The 23,234-nt window shown below is 43.1% G+C and overlaps 2 protein-coding genes across 4 annotated transcripts in view; one reads left to right on the plus strand and one right to left on the minus strand.

The window, feature by feature from the left end:
* Positions 1-1,381: 1,381 nt before the first annotated feature.
* cpvl (carboxypeptidase vitellogenic like) lies at positions 1,382-6,813 on the plus strand. Its single transcript, XM_080039859.1, has 13 exons — positions 1,382-1,490; positions 1,658-1,836; positions 1,940-2,061; positions 3,025-3,139; positions 3,293-3,351; positions 3,477-3,556; positions 3,684-3,750; positions 3,853-3,975; positions 4,209-4,340; positions 4,510-4,608; positions 4,731-4,904; positions 5,089-5,271; positions 5,370-6,813. The coding sequence occupies exons 1-13, from the start codon at positions 1,486-1,488 to the stop codon at positions 5,466-5,468; spliced, it is 1,437 nt and encodes a 478-aa protein (XP_079895985.1). The 5' UTR covers positions 1,382-1,485; the 3' UTR covers positions 5,469-6,813.
* Positions 6,814-6,951: 138 nt separating this feature from the next.
* creb5b (cAMP responsive element binding protein 5b) overlaps positions 6,952-23,234 on the minus strand; it is a 40,844-nt gene continuing 24,561 nt past the window's right edge. For 2 of the 3 annotated variants that reach the window (XM_080039856.1, XM_080039858.1), the window contains exons 8-11: positions 13,213-13,545; positions 11,691-11,918; positions 11,309-11,417; positions 6,952-10,313 (exon numbers count right to left, since the gene is read on the minus strand). In XM_080039856.1, coding sequence (XP_079895982.1) covers positions 10,162-10,313; positions 11,309-11,417; positions 11,691-11,918; positions 13,213-13,545 — 822 coding nt within the window. In that variant the 3' untranslated portion in view covers positions 6,952-10,161. The remainder of the gene's footprint in view (positions 10,314-11,308; positions 11,418-11,690; positions 11,919-13,212; positions 13,546-23,234) is intronic. The other variant, XM_080039857.1, reaches the window with a different exon arrangement.

Here is a 23,234-nt window from a genome sequence, read left to right on the forward strand (position 1 = left end):
CTGGGATCATAGACTATAAAAAACATATGGAATAACCATCTTTGTGACAGATAAATGGAGGTTTTGAAGCATATGCCTCCCTGCTTTATTCACTGTGTCTGTTGGGAAAAAGCTTGGTGTGGTAGCTGGCGTCTTTATTTTGCTTGTGGCCAACAGGTTGCTGGAGTGGTAGGATTAATCGGGGCTTTAAGTGAAATAGCAGCACATCCTTCTCTGTCATGACACTGCTGAGATGCCCTAGAGAAAGACACTTAGTCGATAAGTACAAATGTGCAATCAATGGTCATCAGAAGATCACACTGAGTGGTTGTTTACTGGGTAGCTTCCAGATCAGAATGTGTGGAACTAAAATGTAGGCCTAAGCAATTAAGAAAATGAATAACAAGGAATAAGGTAAAAAAAAATGAGCTGATGTATGACAAGTCATCAAAACTGCCTCAAAACACCGTAAATCCTTAGCTTCTAAAAACACCACTTATTGAAATAGAATAAGTGGACCCAGCTGTCTGATGCCTGAGTTGCAGTTTCCGTCTCCTCACCTTTTCACCTGAGCTTTAACGTCAGTTTTCTTCTCAGCTGTAAGGAGGAACGCCTTCATTCCCACTGTATAGGACAAAGGAAGCTGTCAATATATGTATACTTATAGGCAATACTTAGGCTACTCAATAAGTTATTCTATATAGGTTTCAATCATAGACTGTATAAAAAAGGTTTCAATATAGCAGTGTGTGTCAGCTTATTTACAGAGTCTGCCATCTGCCGAGAAAATACAAAAGAAGGCCTGAAAGATGCCAGTATTTATACTTAATGAACTATATTGTTGTGTTGGACATAGCCTACTTTTATAGCTTTTTCTTAAGCATTATGACACCATAGCAGGAGACACATGCAGGTATTCATAATTTATGACTTGACTTCAAGTAACAGGGCCCTGCTGTTGTGCATTCTGGCATAGGCTATTAGTGTTTTTTTTTTGGTGAAAATGATGAGGAGGAATAAAGGCTGAATTCCATTCCACTGCTTCCGGGTCCTGGTATTCTGCATGCTTGTGTCCTGCTTGTGCTACTGTGCTATTATACAAACCTGTGATGATATAACAATAATAGGCTAGCCTACTGCTGTAGCCTACAGTCTATACTTCTGAATTGGAAACATTGTATGCCAAGTTTGTTATTTTCCACGTGTGAGTAATAGGCTCACCAACACCAAGTTAAAGTATTTACTGCTACTACGACTAATGTGGTTTACTTACCCAGTCAGACTACATTGCCCCTGCAAGACCGCGCTGAACGCAAACATACCAACATGCCCATTTGAAATACAATGATCACGTGATCACACCTCCCACGTGACTTCCGCTGAGCTGATCATGTGACTCATCTTTACAGATTCGCACTCGTTCGCACTTTTTCCCAGTCCGTCCACAGCTGACCGGCCTAAACAGGTGTCTCTGGACCTCCCATAGCCACAGAAAGGACGGTGAACATGAGGTGAGAAAATATAAAAAAACATCCAAACTTGCTTTTATTCACTTACATCGCCTGCAACCGGACACGTGCCTTATTGGTCGGTCTGTCTCAGGAATATAAGTGACTTGCCGTGTATTCGGTTCTTCCAGGGCCTGTATTCTGATATGCATTTTGTAAACACTTGGCAGGCTGTGGAGAGAAACTCTGGGCGTCCTGTTACTCTGGTTCTGTGTGGGCTCTGTAAGGTCACGGGGCTGCTCGTCGTTTTTCTGCCGAAAATCCCACCGTGTCAGCTTCCCGAATGGAGTCGACCCCGGCTCCCCTCTCTTCCTCACCCCTTACCTGGAGAAGGGCGCCATAGATGAAGGTACAAGTGCCAAAATGCTGCAGCATTGAAATGTTTATCTTTAATAATTCTGATTATCACGTTTTTTGAGCCATCAATCTGGCGTGTTTTCATTTCGTGGCAGCCAGGAGACTGAGTCTGGTAGGAGAGCTGCCTGGTGCAAACATCAAGAGTTACGCAGGATACCTCACTGTCAACAAAAAATACAACAGCAACCTCTTCTTTTGGTTCTTCCCTGCACTGATGGTAGGTCCAATCTTCTCCTTTTCCAACAGGGTCTTTCCAAAAGCAAAGGGAAAAAAACGAACAAAAACATGTTATTGTATACTGTCAGTTTATTGCTTGTTTATTTGATTGTGGGCCATGTATGTTTTCGAACTGAGCTTTGTCAATGTGCATGTGATAAGAAATTGAACCTGTCAGTCTGTGTATTGATTCAGCAGCAGTACAGGAACGCCAGCTATCATGGTACAAAAAAGTCACTTTTTTCTAGTTATTTTAGGGAACCTGCTTTTTTCTCTTTTTTTAAAGCTATGTGACTAAGTCTAGTTTGTATTTCATACTTCGGGGTAATAATGTCACATGCCAATTGCATGACTGTCACTTCCAGTTCCGCCACAGTAAAGATGGTATGGCAAATGCTACCACTAGCCTGCATACTTATATGCATACTGTATGAGAGTTAATATACAGTATCACCCATATATTAGAAGTTTTTAACACATGTCTGAGACACCTTAGTCCCAGTGGACATTTCTACTGTGATCTTTTGTCAAAAAAAAGGTAAAGTTGTTAAATGTTGGTAAATTATTGTTTTAAAATAATACTTTAGCCAAATCTTCAAACGGTAAGCATTGTCTCCAATTTGTATTTGACTTTAAACTAAAGCTTACATTACATTCCTTATTGTTATCCCCTAAGGCAAATATCTATTTATCCTGATAGTCCAATGTTGATATATTCCTATATCGAGTGATGAAATACATTTGTTGAAATTCTACATTGATTACATGTCACAAACATTTTTAACCTCAACCTGACCACTTTATAGTCTCTATTTGTATCACTTGTGAGGAAGTGGAGTGATAATGTAAGTCTGTCAAAAATAAAGTGTGGTTGAAGTTAATTTTATTTATTTATTTACCATTGTCAACAAACTGAAGTGGCCACTAGGTGGTGCTGACATCTTAACTTTCTGCATCCCCTCAGGCAGGTCAGGATAAAGCTCCAGTCCTGCTTTGGCTGCAGGGCGGCCCTGGTGGCACCTCCATGTTCGGTCTCTTTGTGGAACACGGACCATATGTGGTGTACAAGAATCTGACTGGTAAGAAAGTGATTTGATAATACGCAGCAGCTCATATGAACAGTAATGCTGTGAATCTTTTTTTCATCTGATAAACCAGAGCCCTGTATAGTTTGCATTTAAGAGAACTGTTCAGCTTTTTCTGATCTGCTAATGTTTTTTTTGTTTTTGCAGTTGGTTTCAGGGACTACGCTTGGACATCGAGATATTCAGTTTTGTACGTTGACAATCCAGTATGTATTACATTAATTATCCTCAGACAAAAAAATACAAGCCACAGACTGGTTGCATTAAAAACACCTCTTATTCAGGCTTTTCCAAGCCAATAAGACCAATTGTAAGTTTATTTTTTTTCTAGGTTGGAACAGGTTTCAGCTTCACAGATGACGACAGAGGTTTCGCTCAGGACCAGGATGACGTGGGCAGAGATCTGTACAGGTGAAACGCCGCCATTCAACTCGGAACATTAACATAGTATTCTTGTTCACTTGGGGTCTAAAGAGTTGGATGTTTTCTTGTGACTAACTGTTTTTTAAATATTGTCCATCTCTTCCCCTCTTAATAGTGCCCTAACGCAGTTCTTCCAGCTCTTTCCCGAGTATCAGTCCAATGAGTTCTACGCAACTGGGGAGGTGTGTTTTTCTCTTTTTAAGCTTTTGAAAATGTAATATTAATTACCGCCTTAGAATATCTTCCTCCTAACCCATTTCAATTTTCTCTTGTCCCTGTTGCAGTCTTATGCAGGGAAGTATGTTCCTGCCGTTTCTTACTACATCCATAAAAACAACCCCAGTGCCAAAGTGAAGATAAACTTCATGGGAATGGCTATCGGTGACGGGCTGTGTGATCCAGAGTTGGTGCGTTTCTGACAAAGGGTCAATTTTTTTTCTTTGGACATAACTTTTTAAACTATAGAACATCATTTTCCCCCAGGTCTCCATAGTGTAACTGACATCCAATCTTTCATCTGATAAACACGTTTTGCTCTCTTGGCTCGCACGGTTTAGTTTCAGTATAGTATTCCACAGTACAGTCATGGTCACTGTAGAAATGAGATGACTAAACTTTTGGTTCCTTCTTTCCCTTTCAGATGCTGGGTGGTTATGGGGATTTCATGTACCAAACAGGCATGATAGATGAGCTCCAAAGACAGTATGTCATCAAGCAGACAGACCTGGGGGTTGAACTCATCCACCAGCAGAAGTGGGTGGAGGCTTTTAAGGTCAGAGATGCATTTTGTCGAAGCAAAACTTGGTGTAAATGATCATTTGTCTAGATGTACACTCATTTTTAATTAGGAACGGGTGCCATTTTATGCATTATCATGTCTTTCTAACAACAAACAACATTTACAACATTAAGCTTGATATTTTGTTAACACCTGCCTTCAGGTGTTTGATAGTTTGCTGAACGGGGACATGGACCCCTATCCCTCCTTCTTCCAAAATGCAACAGGCTGCACCAACTACTTCAACTACATGTCATGTCAGGTACTTAAATACACTGGCAAAAACTCAAAGATGCCTGTGTGAATTCTTAGAGCAAAATATTCAAAATGGTTTATACAAAGAAACAGCTACAATTTATTTAATTTTTTTATTGTGCACCACAGGCGCCTGGAGACCAGGAGTACTTCTCCCAGTTTGTGACACTGCCAGCGGTGCGGCGCGCCATCCATGTGGGGAACCTGACATTCCACGACGGCTCAGAGGTGGAGAAGCATCTCGTCCAGGACGTCATGAAGAGCATCAAGCCGTGGCTGGGGGTGCTTATGGATAACTACAGGGTGAGGGGCAAAGGATTAGGGAAAATACAATGTACATTCCAATGGGTCAGTTGATATCTTCAAGCTACTTATAGAAAGTAATGACAGCTTTGGTCTTGTTTTTGCATGTATACAATGCATTGATTTAAAGAAGATAAAGTTGAACAGTCTTCTCCAATCTGGCACCATTTTAACATCCATCCAGGTCTTAATCTACAGTGGTCAGCTGGATGTGATTGTAGCAGCCCCACTGACTGAGAGGTTCCTGCCCACTGTCAACTGGAGCGGGGCTGCAGAGTACAAGACCACCCCTCGCTTCCACTGGAAGATTCAGCCCAGCGACACAGAGGTGTCGGGTTACGTGAGACAAGTGGGAGAGTTTTACCAGGTGAATATACTGTCAACAGCAACAGTAAAAACAACAAAACAACAACTCTGTGGATATCCGTTTTTTGATTCTGCTCTTCCCTCCTACTTGTGACGAAGGTGATAATCCGAGGAGGGGGACACATTCTTCCTTACGACCAACCAGCGAGGTCCTTCGACATGATTGACAGATTCCTTTCAACACGGGGCTTTATATAAAATAATATTTTCACAGTGGATTAATGCACATCCATTTCAGAGAGGTATTGTTGAATATTGACTGTTGATTTCAAGAGACTGTTAATTATCTCAGCCAATGTAAAACAGCACATTGTTGGATTTCAGCATTTGGTTTTCAAATGAAATCATTTCTCTAAGCCTACAGTACCGGACAAAAGTCTTGTCGCTTGGGTACAAGTTGACCTTAAGTGCCCCTCAAATATATGTCTAATCCATTTTTTTTAACAAGAAATGGCTCATTTCAATCCCCACAGCTTTTGAAATAAATGTGTTGGTGCCTAATGAAACTGCTGAAAAGCATTCTAACGTTCATAGCTTGGTAAAGTCCACTGAGTCAGTTTTTGCAAGGACAAAAGTCTTGTCGCCTTGTCACATGATTCACCCAATCCTAGAAAGTTCCTTAAGGCGAAGAAGATCAAGGTGCTCCAGGACTGGCCAGCCCAGTCACCTGACATGAACATCATTGAGCATGTCTGGGGTAGAATGAAAGAGGAAGCATGGAAGACCAAACCAAAGAATCTTGATGAACTTTGTGAGGCATGTAAGACTGCTTTCTTTGCTATTCCTGATGACTTCATCAATAAATTGTATGAATCATTGTCGAACCGCATGGATGCAGTCCTTCAAGCTAATGGAAGTCATACAAGATATTAAATATGGATCTCACAGCAACACTACTTAATTCATTGATGTTATGCAACATATTTTTGTATTTGAAGTAAATTATTTGTTAAATTTTCATAATACTCTCTGTAGGTGACAACTTTTGTCCTGCCAACATCTGACCTTTCTGTGTTCATTAAATGATCAATATTTCCTCAGTAAAGCTAATTTATTTTAGTATATCAAAAATAATTTGGGAGGGTTTTAGCTTTCATATGAGCCATTTCTAAAACCAATGGATTTATTGAAAGTTAGGTTATAAGCTGTTTCTACAAAATGGATAAGCGACAAGACTTTTGTCCGGGACTGTAGATCCAGACCTGTGGCTACATTTCAGTGACTCTTACAATAATAATTCGGTCCAATTACCAGACTTCCGTTCAACTGAAAAATCGTTTCATGATTATTTTTTGTGTGGGAAATACAGTTTATGTTGCACTGAATCACTACATGCTTGAACATGAAATGTAATGAAAGAACCCTGAAACCATAGCAGAATTGTATTGAAATAAAATGTTCTTTTTTTTCTAAATGTTAATCAACAAAGAAGACTGCAATTAATTTTGCAGCCTGACAACCTTTTTCTGAAGGACTTCTGTCCCAGGGTTTTACAGATAATAATGGCACCTGCACCTGTTGATAAATGGTATTTCTACTCTGATTTACTGTTTGGTTCGTCAATTAAATCCACACTGGAATTTCATTGGATACACAGCTAGAAAAGAAAACACAAAACTCATTCTTTGTATTTTGAAACACGCGGTTTATACTATTAGATATCTACAGTAATTATATGAGCTTTGGTGGTTAAAAAAAAAATGAAATTAATATCAAAATCACATTGTAGGGACAACTTTGCATTTTGCAGCAATACATAATGCATGTTAGTGTAATTTAATAATTTTGGGCTTGGTGGCTCTAACATCTACGTATTTGATAGGCTGCATGGTTCTGCAGTGATTTTGCCACAATGCCACAAAGGTGTTTGTATAGACTGAGGTTCCCTGCCATCTTATTTCATCAGGCAACTATCAAGATGTCTAGACATTTCAATAATTAATGAGTATTCTAAACCTTTAAAGCATTTCATTATTTAATGAGCATTTACTTTATGTATGAGAAGGACAACCATCAGGGAAATACCGTTTAAGTATTTGGTTTAAACATTGTTTTTGTTTGAATGGAAATTGTCAAATATTCAATTGATGTCTCTTCAGTTCATGTTTGCACTGTGGTTATCTGTACGGGAAATACCCATGTCACTAGATTTCAGGCAGTTTTGACATCCAATCAAATCAGTTAGTTGTATGTTACAGAACAAGTGCTTTATTTTCATACCGTAATGTAACTGCAGTGATAACTTTAACATCTGTACAAATGGAGATACTGTCTTGACAGACACAAATAAATGTACAAAGTTATGCAGGCAAAAAAATAATAATTGATTCACCAGTTCATTACATATAAACAATGTATTTTAAGCGCTGAAATGAGCCTCGGTGTACAACAAGTGCTATGCAAAGATTATTTACAAACATGTACCACACATTTACTCCCTTCAAAAAGAAAGGTGGTTGCATTACATGTACAGGATTACAGACATTATGACATTATGTACAATATTTATAGTTTTTTAGATTTAAAATAATACACTTAAACATAAACGTGTAGGAATCTCTTTCTCCACCTCTCCAAAATGCACAGAGACACACTCACACTGCTCTTCCTTCTGTCCTGTTCGTCTGCCTCTGCAGGAACAAATGTCTTTTTTTTCTGAAACCTTGATCCACTGTCCAAAGAATCCCAACTACTGTAGAGACTTGCGAATCTCTAACTCTAAAATGGCATCATCCGCCAAACAATTCCAGTTGAGAGTAATTTGAGTTCATCCCCATATTTCCATATACAATAGGTTAGTTTGGAATGATCTCACAACCAAAATATGGTTTTAAAAAACGACCTAAAATAAGGCAAGCTTCAGTTCAAAGGGTTGGCTTTTTTTCTCTGCCTCATCAACACACGTATCAAACTACACACAGGCAGACTCAAAGATTAAGACATGACATAAACAGTGCGAGTGCTTTCAGCAAAACTTACGATGTAGAAGATAAGGACTTGTTAGAAAAAATTCACATGTAAGCTTCCTTCATATTTGACAATACTCGAGCTGGAGTTTTTTTTTTCCAGAATAAAAAGGGGCACTAGTTCCTAATTGAGGCTCATCCCCACACCAGAGCTCTTAAGTCCCCTGATATCTACAGACATGTGAGGCATGCCAGGCACAGCCTCTCCATAAAGCCAAACACAGTTACGTTGCTCGCTGGTGTGTGAACAAAAAAAAAGGGTCTCGCTGAGAATTACACAGACCTTAATATGGCTATTCTACCCTCTGGCTAGACAGAGGACAAAGTGCATAGACTGCTTCTGCGATTGCTCCACCTGTCAGTGGAATGTATTTTATCTGTCCTACTGTAAAAACACAGTGCATTGTGGTCATCATGCTAATGAATCAACATTCCTGCTCATAAGTGAAGAGAGAAAAAAGAGAAGGCATGAAGTTTTCAAGGCTGGAAGGGAGATAAGAAAAAAAATCAAGCCTATATCATTATCCATACATTCGTCGCCAAATCTGAACTGCAGAGGCTGCCTGAGAAAGGGAGGAAGAGAAATTGATGAGGTCGGAGTTCAAATGGAAAATGGCTCCTTGGTCATTTGGTTTTGCCCATAGCACGTCCATGGCAAAGTCAACAATAGAAAACCCATACATACTGGGAATACAAATGATTTTGATTGGTATCGGGAAAAGAGGGGCAGCAACGATTCAGGCACATTGTGACGTTTTGGAAAGCACAGGCATTACACTGTAAAACATTTTGCCAGTTGTGGGATGCCGTCAAAACAAAAACAATCATGCACACAGTCTCTTTCTCACACGCTTTGGGAGGGGGGGGGGGGGGGGGAGGGTTCTTACTTTTCACTCCTGTTGAACTTTGTTCTGCAGTGGAAAGAAGACAAAACACAAAAATAATACACATGCACACTCCATCTAATCAATGTTATCATTGTTTGGGATTTGATTCCAAAAAAACATGAATCCAGATGCTCAAAACGCATAAAAAAGGAGTCCTCAACAATTAAAGGGTAAGTTGGTCCTGGAGAGCGGAGGAGTTTGTTTCACACCCCCGAGCTGCCTGACTGGTATCACAGTGTACAGTTCTGTAGCTGTAACAGCATCGTATGTCCTTGGGAACCGGAGTGGCTTGGCCACGCTGATCAAAGTGTGGACACACAGTAGAAGAGAGGATCAATACTGCGACGTATTGCTTCCATTTGATCATGTTTTCACTGACATGCTGTACTCAAATAACACTCTTTAGGAATACCGCACACAGGGAAAAGGTTAACAGTCATATACGGTTCTAGGAAAGGAAAGGATCATTACACCTTGTTTGCATATTCCTGTCTTCAAGACATCATGGCGACAGTTTGATTTTTTCTAAAAGACAACTTAAAGGCAGCAACATCCCACTCACTTACTCAGAGTTTGTTTCGAACACTCAACACACTGTCCACCAGTGATATATATAGTGAGAATGATCAGTCTCATTTTTCAGTCCATCAGGCAGTTAGAGATGTTAGTTTGCTTGAAGAGATGACAAGTAGGAGGCTTTTGTCTCTTATTCCTATGGCTTAACGACCACCGTGGTCCATTTTGTACCATTACACAACAGGAGAAGTCACTGCATGATATTAGCAACATTTTTGCTAAAAGCACACACAAAAAAAAGTTACAAAAGAGAAGCAACAAATCATAGAACATTTACGCGATAATAGGGTTGGTCTATAAAAATACATAATGTGGCTACTGTATAAAGAACAGCCTCACAGGCCGTTGAGTTTTTCTTGATGGAGGGGGTGGGGGGGGGGGGGGCAGCAAGTGCAGCTGGCAACCCTCAGAGAGCACAGGGCAGTGAAGGGGGGAGGTTGGGGGCTACAGTCTGTCCCGTCCCTAGTGGATAGGGTTAATGTCTGTGCGGTGGTTGGCCTGTCCATGCACACTGCTGCCCCCTATGGTCGTGGTGGAGGTGGTGATGGTGTTGTGCTGGATGACCTGCTGCTGCTGACCTGCTGCTGGACTGCCCGCCGGACTGCTCTCTGGACCTGAGAAGACACATCAGAGACATCAGTGAGGATGGACAACATGTGTGCACCGTGTGTGTGTGTTTGTGTGTGTGTTGGTGTGCATGCGTGCGTGTGTGTGTGTGTTGTGTGTGTGAGCAAGTGAAAATACTGTGATCTTCAAGCTCTACACAGAGGCATCAAAATATAATGTGTTTTAAATAAATAATAATCAAAACAAACACAGACCAAATCTCCTTATTGTATATAAAAATAACAGCTTTATTTACAGATCAATTTAGACTCAGTAAATTCACACCTAAAGTGTCACCTGTCATCCCTAAATAGACCATGAATGGATAACACAAACACGGCTGCTGACTTTTGGACACATTGAAGGTGACATCTGTACATAAGCCATAGACTCATCGATGAAAGTCTCTCCCTGCCCCGTCTGGGAGTTGGCTCTCCTCTGTATAAAAGAACCATTCAGCCAAGGGGGATGTGAGCCTTATTTTCCTGCGCTAAAGCCACACAGGGAGGTGCCTTTATCCTAATTACATGGAAATGTCACTTGTATCCGTATCAAAAGGGTGGGGCTCTGATGTCATGCGCGGCAGAGCCCAGGCCACGGCTCAATAATCAGTGAGATCCTGGGGCATCCACGAAAGTTTGGAAGCCAACGTGCCGACCGTGACGTCTTTCTCACGTCGAGTCTCGGCTGCTTCTGTGCTGTCGGATGGAAAAACAGTTCTCATACGGTATTCAGACTACCAACTCCCAGTCCAGGGCCGGCTACCAGAGTGTGCAACACCCTCATGTGAACGGAAGAGTTCTGCTGCGAGCGTGGGAGCTGGATACCAGCACATAGGAGCGAAGAGTCTTGGCAGTCACTATGTGTCCATCATAGTTCAGACCTTTTCCTCCGGCAAGAACATTAAGAGGCTTTTTCACAGCAGTGCTATCTGCACCGTAGAGCTAGGCATGCAGATGAAAAGTGTGTGTGTGAGTGGGTTTGACTTGATTTAGCTACTCACTGAGGTAACCTTGGGGATCTTTCTGCATAGTGGTGATGGGACAGTCCTTGTGTGTGAGGAGAAGCTGCTTGAGTTGGGTCACCTCGCTCTTTAGCATGGTCACTTCATTCTGCAACGCAGGAAAAACACAAAGACCTATCATGCAGGGAATTCACAAGTAAAGCAGGCTAAGCTATTCTCCTTAAACAGCTGATAACTACTATGAGTGTATTGATAACAAACAGTGCCTTTCTATAATACCTATAATATATTCATATGGTCATCAGGGTCTTGGATTGGGCTTTCACTTTCATGTTTCAAAAAAACGTTTTAAACATTTTAGATAGTGTAGTTTGAAAGAGTAATTGCAGCCGCGTTGAACCCCTTGAAATGAATTGTGTACCTGAAGCTGCATGTTGGTTTGGGTGAGCTCTTCGGCTTTCTTCTCCAATGATACCACCCAGATTTTTCTCTTCTGCCGGCATCTGGTCGCCGCCGCTCGGTTCCGCTCCAGGAACTTCCGCCGGCGTTCGTCCGGGTCCTCGTCCATGACTCTCCTGCGCCGGCCCCCGCTGGCCGGAGGAGACTGCAGCGTCTGGCTGGGCTGCATCTGCTGGGTGGCAGGTGACATCTTAAAGACGGGGGCGAGGAGAAAGGTATATCAGCGTCAATGAGCTCAGGCCATCATCCAAGCACACATCTAACCATTCCGACACACCTGGAGAACAGCCAGCCAGCCACCTGCTGCTGTTATACCGCTCCACTACCCCTCGAAAGCAGCCAAACAAGCATCTATAAATTACCTCCTGCAGCTATTCCATGCCTGGCAACTTCCACCAAAAACAACACCTGGCTGTGCCCCGTGCCCCCATGAGCAAGGGGTTTGGGGAGTGACACAGTGAGTGTGTGACTGAGCTGATTCACCAGCCTGCCCACCTTGTTAAAGAGGTGTCAGGAGGCAGTTTTCCACCGCCCACTTCCACTCAGACTAACACCACCAGACGCAGTCAAAAGACTTGTTTCTAAAACCTGTACATGCACTGACATCTTGACATATACTTGGCAAGGTCAAGTGTTTTTCAGTCTTTAGATCATTACCATTTTTATGAGAACCATGGAAAATACAAGCAGCTTTAATGGCGGCTGTGCATACGGAGAGTGTTGTTTTAATGCCTTAATGATACATTTGGAACATGCTGTGAATTGCATTTTCTTGATGTCGGACTGTCATTCATCCAAGATGCCTGGCAATGCAGGAGGAGGTAGACAATGCAAGGACAAAGTGTCTCGCATCAGGGTATTTTTAAAGCTGTGAGCAATACTTTCAAACTTTTAACTAAATCTAAACCAAATATATTCCTAGTTTAGATATTCCAGGACCTTTGGCCAAAACTGTCCGTTCATCATCGGGACCGGCATTTATAACCCTAGTTCTCCACCTGGAGCATGTTGTGGTCACATAATGGCAGCTTGGCGGTGAAGGACAACATCTTTTTATAACGGCCACCTTGAGGCCTCTCCATGACCCCTTTCCCTCCATGGCGGGCGTCTGACACTGTCCTGTATCTGACCAACCACAAAGGAAAAAGTGACCTTTGAGATTGGTTGCCAGGAAACTACTTGGCATTATGGCTGCAAAGTGGGGGGAAAATGTGTTTGTCCACTGTGAATTTGAAGCATCATTCCAGCTATACCTACCACCACACTAAACCACTAATAGCTGACTTTCAAAACTGCTCAACGGCTACTAAAGCGATGCCTTGTGTTGCTAAATTGCTAATGGTACGCACGGTGTGGCTTCTAGCGAACATGAGAGGTTTTAATGTGCAGTGCAGTTAATGTGTTATTGAAATTATTGTGGCTCTGCATTTGAGCTGTCTAAAAGCTCTGGATTCTCTTGGGGGGTATATGAGATGTTTGCTTACATGTGAAGAAGAGTGCATTGGAGGGTGAGGTGAGGTCTGGTGAGGGTGCCCCGGATGGAGATGGGGATTGTGGGAGTTGTGATGGGGGTTGTGTCCCTGCTGCGGGTGGTGGTGTCCTCCCTGGCCGTGGCCCTGGCTGTGGTGGTGATGTGCGTGGTGCTGGTAGGCGTGTGGAGGGCCTTGCAGGTGCTGGTGCGGGTGCGAGTGCATGTTGTGATGGTGGGTGCCGCCTTGATCCTGCCGCGATGACATCATCTCCATCATGTGGCCCATGGAGTTCATGTTGCCGTTGGCGATGGCACCCGGGTGGTGTGAAAGTGCAGCCTTCAGCCTCTGAGTAGACAAAAAAAGGACACCAAACACAACGTTTTTAACAGGATTTCCTGAGAATATTTCAAAAGAAAAGTTGGTTCAAGCTTTTATCTATCGGTGTGCCGATAGTTACAGTTGCTGAGTGCCGACTTAGGAGATGATGAATGGCACCATAAATCCATATGTCAGGAGAACAAATCAAAGCCACTGTCCTCTGTCTCTCCTTCAGTCTTGTCTTGCTCCCGCTTTCCCTTCTGTGATTGCCATCCAAGCAGTCCCTCCTTTTCATATTCCTAATAGCCTTTCTCTGCTGTATGTACGTGTGCGTGTGCGTGCGTGTGTGTGTGTGTGTGTGTGTGTGTGTGTGTGTGTGTGTGTGTGTGTGTGGGTGTCTGCTCGTGAGTTGAGCAGTGGAGCTTGCAAGGCGCGAGCCTCAGACTGCTCTCGTGCTGTTGACCCAGCAGGGGGTTGTTGCTTTAACCGTGTGGTCTACTTAGCCCTGCCTGAGGTGGTGTCTCTGAGCGGCCTGAGAGAGAGACCAAGAGAGGCTCTCTGAAGGGTCGCCTGTGTTCATCGTGTTTACTGAATGCACCTCTCCTCAAGAGTGTGTTTTTCTAGGAATCACATGAAGACGACTGCAAGACCAGAGTAAATCCTAATGCAAATATGCTAGTGCCAAATTATTTCTTTAAGCCTCCTCTGTTAAACCTAGACGGATAAAAAGAAAATTATGTCTGAATCCTTTCATGACTTGTTCACGTTTGAACTGCTTTAGGATAAACAGGTTGAGAAAGAGAGTGTGTTGAGACTGTTGTACTATGATTAATTCACAGCTTTTTTACCAAGTGCAGTGCTGATGTGTTAACACACATAAATAAATACTCAAATCCAGTATTAGATCATGTCTATAAATCGTCCACTTCTCTCCACCCCACTTTTAGCAAAATGTTAGCAACAAAGTTGAACAATGGCATTCATTTCAAGGCTACTGTTGTGAATTCCTCAAACGTTTTCTATTCTCTTTCCCAGTACTCTCTTTCCACTCTCTTTTCTCCCTTCCCCCATCTCCCAGCTGCTGTCAGTAAGTCCACTCCGTGTCCAGGGCTCCATATCTTTTAACAACCTTCACATTCATGATTCCCAGAGGGAATGGCATCCAGCTGGCCTGGATCACAATGCTATGACACCACCAGAGCACAACATCAGCCCTTCACTCCTTTCTCAGACTGTCTGTGAGTGGAAATCTTTCATTTACTTTTTTTCCCTTCTGTTTACCAGGAAGGGGGAGACACATTCAAATCAATCATTTTAAAAGTGGGACTGTCAAAAAAGGAGCATACCCTTCTGGTGTGTGTTATATACACAAATTACATTTATGTATTTGTGAAAAGATTTACTGGTAGTCTAGCTGTCGTTGTCTGGCTTTCCATACACAGCACATGTTATACAGAGAAACATGCACATGAAACCGGCACAGTGAAATTATGACCTCGCCGAGCCTGTTCTGTGAGTTCAGTTTCTGCTCGTCGAAATCGGGGATTCCTGACATAGTTAAACGGCACTACATTTCTAGAGCTGCATGATTCCGTTTTCATCTGTCGCCTCTCGAAGTGAATGTTATTTTAAATTTGCCTTATGATGTTTATCTCTAGCTGATCACACCCTAACTCCTGCTAACCACCGTCACCACAGCCACACCAGCACACCTCTCAAAGGCCAAAGCCCTTCTTCTTTTTGACAGGGGTTAAAATACCACAGAGACTGCAGGCCTGCAGCTGTCTACAGCATCACAGTCAAACTGACACTCACCGACGGTAACGAGAGGCGGTGAGAAGGCTGTGACTGAGTGTCATATATTGTTACTATCAACAGTATAGGTTACAGAGTGTATATCTATATTGTTCTATCTATTAAAACATGCAGAAACAGCTAATTGGCATGAAACTAAAATAGAAAATAAAAGTTAGGTTACAGATATCAATCATAGTCACCGGTGTTGACGACGTCTTCCGTGAATGAATTCTGACAGCCCTGACTAAACACCTTCCTCTCAGCCTGTCAGTCAGCACCACAGAGGTGAGGCCCACCCCTCTTGTCGAAGAGAAAACCAATAAGGATTTGACAATCTCCTGCCACCTAACCGCATAGCAGGCAATCACCTGAAGGAACGTAAGGCGGAGGAACGAGCTGGCTGCCTCTGTATACTGTGTTTTTTGCCGCCCTAGTAAAGTAGTCTGTTTGTGGGTATAAAGATGCTCAACCGGGGCTGCCTCACACCCCTGCAAACAAGGGGCCAGGGGAGAAGGATGGAGATAGTAGAAGGAAGGAGGTGAAGGGGGACAGTGAGAGAGAGAGAGAGAGACCAGGGGTGGGGGAGATTAGATGGCTTCTAGTGTCTCCTCCCCACACACCATCAGCCCAAGACAGCGGGCGCTCATTTATCAGTGTCTCTGAGAGCTTTCCAGCTGGCAGCGCAGCGCTATCTGTTTATTAATTGAATTAGCCTGCATCCGAAGAGGCCCAAGAGTGTCACAGTGCAGAGGCAGGTCAAAGAGCCAAAAGCCTTAGTGGTGTTGGTTATGTACACAAGAGGGGTTGCTGTGATAAGAGGACTGCACACAGTGAAGCTAATGCCAATTTTCCAAAACAAAATATAGAAGGAACACAGGTTAATATTTATATTATCATATCTGAAACAAACCCTATTCCACGCAACCATCATCTCCACGAGAGATGAAGTGGGAAAAGACAACTGTCTTCTTAAATTAGCAGCACTGATCAAAGTATACTCAAATTAAACTGTAGCGTTTAAAGAAAAGCCACGGTTCACATGGTTTCATAAGAGAAAAAGCCTTACCGTGTCAGAAACCTTATTCCTGGAGCCTATCTCTGCACAAGTGACTGCTACTGCTCCATCTGGAGTTGCGTGACTCCGTCTCAGTTAAACCCCGCTCAGCCAAAACTTAAATCTCTGCATCCAGAACCAGAGTGACGCAAACATGGGACGTTAGCACAGCGATGATGAGCAGGCTGTGATTCCTAAACACCTTCATCAGCTCCCTAATGACTCTTTAACACATGGTTGTTTTTCCTCAGACTGTGCTGAGCGCAAGACCTTTAACCACCACTTGCATTTCACTCTAATAACACACACACACACACACACACACACACACACACACACACACACACACACACACACACACACACACACACACACACACACACACACACACACACACACACACACACACACACATACACACATATACAATTTTCCTGCAGTAACATGGCTGCTATATGGAAAACAGTCATTAAATCAGTGCAGGTGTTAGCCTTTGGCGGTACAGGGCGCTCGCAGATGGGATGGCACTTGAGTCTCTCCAACCACTGTCTGCCCTGCTGATCACGAAAGTAAAAAAAAAAAAACACAGCACAGACATGCAACAAGGATGAGTAGTCCCTGACACCGCAGAGACCTGTCACCAGGATACATCGATAAACTATCAGCCTGTATAAATGTAATCACATGCATTTGACACCACATTTCATGCATTCTGTAAGTGTACTGAGAGTAGTAAGCCTATTGATTTTCCATTGTTAAAGCGCAGTCCCTGAATCAGCCATCTTTTTGCCCAGAGGTCAGCTTTCTCCTCTCAGACCTTTGCCCCCTGACCTCTCCACTTTCACTCCTTTATTTTAGGCCTGTGTCATTTATGTGGTTTCAGGGATACCAGGTGATCGGCCATTAATGATATTTATTAATGGCCGCTTCCTCTCTGACACGGGGCGGCGTTGAGTGATGTCCCTGTGAGTGCTCCGGGCACATCCTGAGAACACACTTGGGTTTCTCCTGGCCGTGATGACTTCATATCTATTAACCCTGGGAGGAGGAGGCAAGAGCACGGAGCAGGTACAAAAGGCAGGAGACCACGCCCGCCTCAGGATGGGTAAATCAAAGCCACTGAGGTCGGGGTGAGCACTTTTATTCCCCTTAAAAGTGGAGCAGTGTACTATCAAGGGGACCTGTGGCCCTCTGGCGCCTCACAGCAGGTTAGAAAGATTCAACCAGTCTGCCGAGTCACATTTAAGTGCAAAAAGATCACAGTTTGAAATGGAGATATGCCGCTTCACCTTAAAGAGTCCGCAGAGAAACATTAAAACCTTCTGTCTGTCTCCATCAGCCTTTGGTTAACGCCACCACACCAGCGCAGTGTAAGACACAGAGTATTTCTGATTGCATAATACTCATCATAGTTGTGATTTTCTTTAGTTTTTTTTAGGGCCTAGGCCCCCCGGCCCCTTAACTAACGCTCTAAACCCGGCATGGGTTCACCATCTGCAGTTTGAAAGCAGGAGTTTGGCTCTGCCGCTTCGCCAAGCACTCAGAGGATCTTATTCCACCCTCCTCATCTCCACCACCACCACCATTACTACCCACGAGGGCCTGTCTGCGAAAAAACCCCACTCTCTGTGCTCTAAAACTCCACACCCACATTAGTTCAATTTTATTAGATTTCCCTCTCGCCCAGAGAGGCAGTAACATCCCCCACCCCTCTTTTCTCTCCTTCTCTCTCTCCTTCTCTCTCCTTCTCTCTCTCTCTCTCTCTCTCTCTCTCTCGCTCTCCTTCTCTCTCTCTCGCACACACACACACACACACACACACACACACACACACACACACACACACACACACACACACACACACACACACACACACACACACACACCTTCCCTGTTCCTCCACCCCCCTCTCCCCTCTGCTTGCCAAGAGCTGGGGACTGTTAAACTGATTTCCTCAGGGAACGTCGAGGCAGACAGTCTGATGGGAGAGTGGAGGCTGTAATGTCGGCCTCCCTCTCTCTTCTTCTCTCCTCTCTCCCGGGGTTTCTGGACCAACGTTGATCAGAGCTGGGGCCGAGCTGAAGCTCCCCGTGTGGTTAGAGACAGACTGGGAGAGAGATGGGACACAGACCGGCTGTTCTGCCAGGGTTTACAGGCGCTGGTGGGGCTCGTATGGGTGCAGCCAGACACACGCCCACCGAGGAGCGTGCTCCAAAAAGCATGCGCTCATACTCTTGGCAGCTTCTCTCCACCCCTGTCAAGTTAATGGATGGGCCTCTGACTCCAAGTCTGTATATCCCTAGTGTTCCCCTCCATTGTAAAGGCCCTGCTCCAGTACAGCCTACTACATGGTTATCACAACACCCACTGCCACAATCTTGAATACAGAGAATGCCTCAGAGAGAGAGAGAGAGAGAGAGAGAGAGAGAGAGAGACAGACAGAGCGTGAATACAATAACAAACACTGACATACGTCTTCATTCGGACTATCAAAAGCAACAGGCACGTTATGTGTCATCGTGGTAATAAAAGTCACTTGAAATGAGATGACTTGAGACAAACATAATTTCAAAAGACGCCTAAAATAACAGTCCTCAAAAGCTTGTGTATTTTGGCTGAAACAAGACCATAACGTCCCTGACCCTCAGTGTTTATGTATAAACTGTGGGAGCTTTCATTCAGACATTGCGTTGATTTTCTTTTAAAGAGAAAAAAGTATCAGTGTATTTATTATTTTTTATATTAAGATATATATATATTTCTTTAAGATATTTCAATTAAGATATGGATAAGGATTTCACATTAGGATCACACATTGTTAAGACACTGGAATGTGCAGTTTATTCTGCTTTAGAAGAGAGGAAATACAAAAAAGAAGAAAGCTGTTAACTTTGATCACCGCGCTGAGGACAAAACAAGGACGCCTAGAAAAACCGAAGTGGGTGTAACCTGTGAGCATTACCGGCCTGTTTGAGGGATCAGGTATTGACCTAACTGCATTGTTAATTTTTTACTACAATTTATCAGACTGAAAATCTGACCCAACAGACTTTTTCTAATCACCTCTCTAGTGTATGAGTATTTTTTGGTGTCCAGTTAGGGCCTCACCCACAGCTTGTGCTCCAAGGGCGAGAGAGAGGGGGGTGGTGGGGGCAGTCTAGTCTGGCCCATGTGTGTGGTGATGGCAGCTGGTTTACCCAAGCTTGGCTCTACCGGAGCCCTGTCCATTCACGGGCCCTGAACCATGATCAAATGGCCTTCACATACACCTCCCATCAGCACAGCTAAAACAACACACAGTCATCCAAAGACAAACAGATGCGACACTCTGCGCCATGACTGCTATACCCTTGTCCATAACGCAACCTACACGCAGTCATACACAGACATGCAGAGGGATAGGCATCGAAGCACACGCCTGCTCACGTGCACACACATACAACATAATATAAACACTCAAATGTAAAATAAAAAAATAAGCGAAAAACAAAGTCCTTAAAATACCTTGTTGCATAATATGGCATTATAGTAGCATTACTATATCAACTGTCATTTGCTTTTAATCAACTTTCAAATGACATAATGTAAGTTACCTGTAGTGCTCTTATTTATTAGGTAAATCAACAACTAATGTCACTAAATGTAAATTGTACTGTAGATTAAATGTGGATATAAATGTGTCATTTGATTAACAACACAGTGCAGATGTCGGGATGAACGGATCATATCAGGTCATTACACCAGGCTTCACACCCATGGTCCTGACATGGGGTTATCTACTTATTTACTTTTTGGTTTCCTTATAATTACAGGTTTTTAAAATAACTATACAGTCGATGATGGCAACCATACATTCTTCAGAGGCTCATAGTTACTTGAACATGATCACAGAGGGCAGGCTGTTGTATTGTCGATAATAATCTCATACATGATATCACACTGTTTACCTTCTGTTGACTGTTATGTAAAAAATAATGAAGCAGTTTTGTCGATTGACATAGCCTGTCAAATGAGAAGCAGAAACACAGCATGTACCTCTGACTTACTATTACTAGTATATACAGTGTGTCTCTGTGGTTCAGACAAACCAAAACACTTTGGCAAGACAGTGGAAGCAGTGAGAGAGGGGCCCCTCTATATGGTCTGTGTCCAGCACTGATAAAGTGGCAGACACACACAATGATCCAGCACTCCATTCTGCTCAAACCTCTCTCCTCCATAGCAGTAAGAGAGAAAGATCACATGTTAATCATTTAAATAACTTTCTTTGCATCCAAGGCACTGATACCGATGACTGTACCTTAGCATATCATGCCGTGTGTGTCTTGTGTCCTTGTTTGACTGCTATGTATCACCCAACCACATGTTTACTTTACTAACCACACATATGTACTGTACATACTAGATCTGTATCAAATACATGGTTTGTTTTAGCCCACAGATGTGTTTTGACTCTGGGGACAGTGATTGCCCGAGAGGGTGCCAATGCATTGAAAGCCAGCCGTTTACACACACACCACCGTGAGCAACATATACAGTTCACACATACACATATTGTAGATCCCAGGGAAGCAGCCTGCACATTCAGCTGTGCTCTTAGCTCACCGTCCCCCTCCAATGACATCATACCCTGACAATGCCGCCATTCATACAGATGTTTCTTACAAAACCTGGAGTTAGACTCCTATTGTGTGGGCTACAACAAGAGGTTTAGCCAGAGGTGCTCCCCTACTATGGTGGAGAAAAATGAATAGAAGACGTAATAGGGTTCCCATGTACGCTAATGGTTTAACTGCTTACAAATGATCTCATACTGATCTAATCGCTCAATCAATCACCGGGAAGCTGTGTTGAAAACTGACACACGTGTGGCTGCGTCACAACTTTTCTTCACTTGGAATTCCTGAACAGAATATAAATGCAACTTTCCCGTTCTTTCAGTTTTTTTCTTTGCTGTTAAACCCATTGATGCCTGATGCTGCGCAACGCAACATGTTTCTCCCGTCTGTCGCACAGCATCAGGCATCAATGGGTTAATGACAACACTTCTCTTTAAGTCCCTTAACGCAAACGCTTGATGCAATTCTGTAACTCTATTGAAACATAGGAGCCACAAAGGTTGTGTCAATTAAATGTAAAAAGCGACAGAAACACTTTGATTATTGGTCCTCTAGTGTCCCATGAAATGTTTCTTTAAGAGACGCACTGTTTTTTTCCCTTCCTCAAGTAAAAAGGAGTACATTTAGGGCATGCCAGGAATTATGTCATCCACCCCATCCAGTGCCAGCTCCACAGCCAAGAGAGCTGCAGTGAAGGAACATATAGTATTGTTTACCTCATAAAAAAACTCAGCACCTAGCCTGATGCCTAGTGACACATTTATTGTCCTTAGTAACAATGTAAACAATAGATAATTGGGAGATAATAAATACCACATTTTTCTTGCGCCCGATCCCTCTGTCTGAAATTAGCAGACAAGCGGAATGTGTGGAAAACATCTAGCTCATTTACAAAGGACACAAAAACAATGCATAATCCCTCTGACATGAGCCGTGTCCATAGTTGGCACTCGCATATGCTGTTTAGAGCCAGCTTGATAAGGGCTTGTTTGGGCTTCCCTTGTTACAGATGAGAATTGATAGTGAACGTCTTTCATCATGCAAACAAAGATATCGAACCATCTGAGCAACAGATGGAGGTTTTCGGAGGAGAAAACAGTGCATGTATCCACATGTGTATTTATATAGAACAGTATGTGCATTTCCAGATCACGGGCGGAAGTAACAAATTAGATTTATTCTTTTGAATATAACAAATTAGTATTTTGTGTACTTTACTATTGAGTAGTTTAAAGACGAGTATTTTTACTTTTACTTGAGTATTTATTATATTCAATGATACAATGGTGAATAGGTGACTTCTGTGATAACCTTAACCTTGACAAGAATCCCTATTAAAGTTGTGTCTTGTGTGTTTGTGGGCCCAGTCAACTTGAGTTTACTGTTATACAGCTATGTGTTGTCTGCCTTGGTAATGTTTTATTCTGCTGTTAATTCTATAAGAAGGTTTCCTTCGACTAAAAATAGTTTAGTACCCTTTCAATCCTCGTTCCAAGTATATGTATGTGTGTGTTATGTGCATGTGTGTACATCTCATTTGTCCCTTGTTTATTTTAGCACCGTACTGTGTGTGTGTGTGTGTGTGTGTGTGTGTGTGTGTGTGTGTGTGTGTGTGTATGTGAGTGTGTGTTTAGGTGTGTGTGTGTGTGTGTGTGTGTGTGTGTGTGTGTGTGTGTGCGCGTGACTGTTCGCGAGGCCCTGTGGAGAACTGGCCCTGAGCGTTGATGTAATACTTTGGCCCGCGCGCTGTGGAACTTGGCCTCCTCTCTGCACCGTTTCCTCTACGCTGCGAGGGTCAACTATCCCACAACCTCCAGCACACAACACGCACCATTCTATTCCCTTGACCACAACAGAGACCAAACACAACCACACCCGACACCCTGAGCACCCAATCCTTCACAAAAAAAAGAATTAAAAAAAAAAAGAAAAGCACTTGAACCAAAAACTAATAAAACACTCCCAGACAACAGGCTTAAAGCAATGAGGGGAAAATAACATACAAGTCGGTTACTACACCAGAGGGCTTTGCTGTACCACTTAAACGATGGCACTTAAGGAGAAAATCAGAGATAGATGGAGGACAAAAACGGCCATTGATGCAGATACAGTCTTTGGCCCGGAGAGCACAAACAAGAGAGCTTATAGAGCGAGATACAAGTCCCCAAGGGGCCACAGCAGTCCTTCGGCTCATTAACTATTTACACCAGAGACAGGCCTCCCTGCTGCTCTGGCCCACCGCAAAA

The sequence above is a fragment of the Ammodytes marinus genome (genome assembly GCF_949987685.1).
Source record: "Ammodytes marinus genome assembly, chromosome: 13".
Lineage (NCBI taxonomy): Eukaryota > Metazoa > Chordata > Actinopteri > Uranoscopiformes > Ammodytidae > Ammodytes > Ammodytes marinus.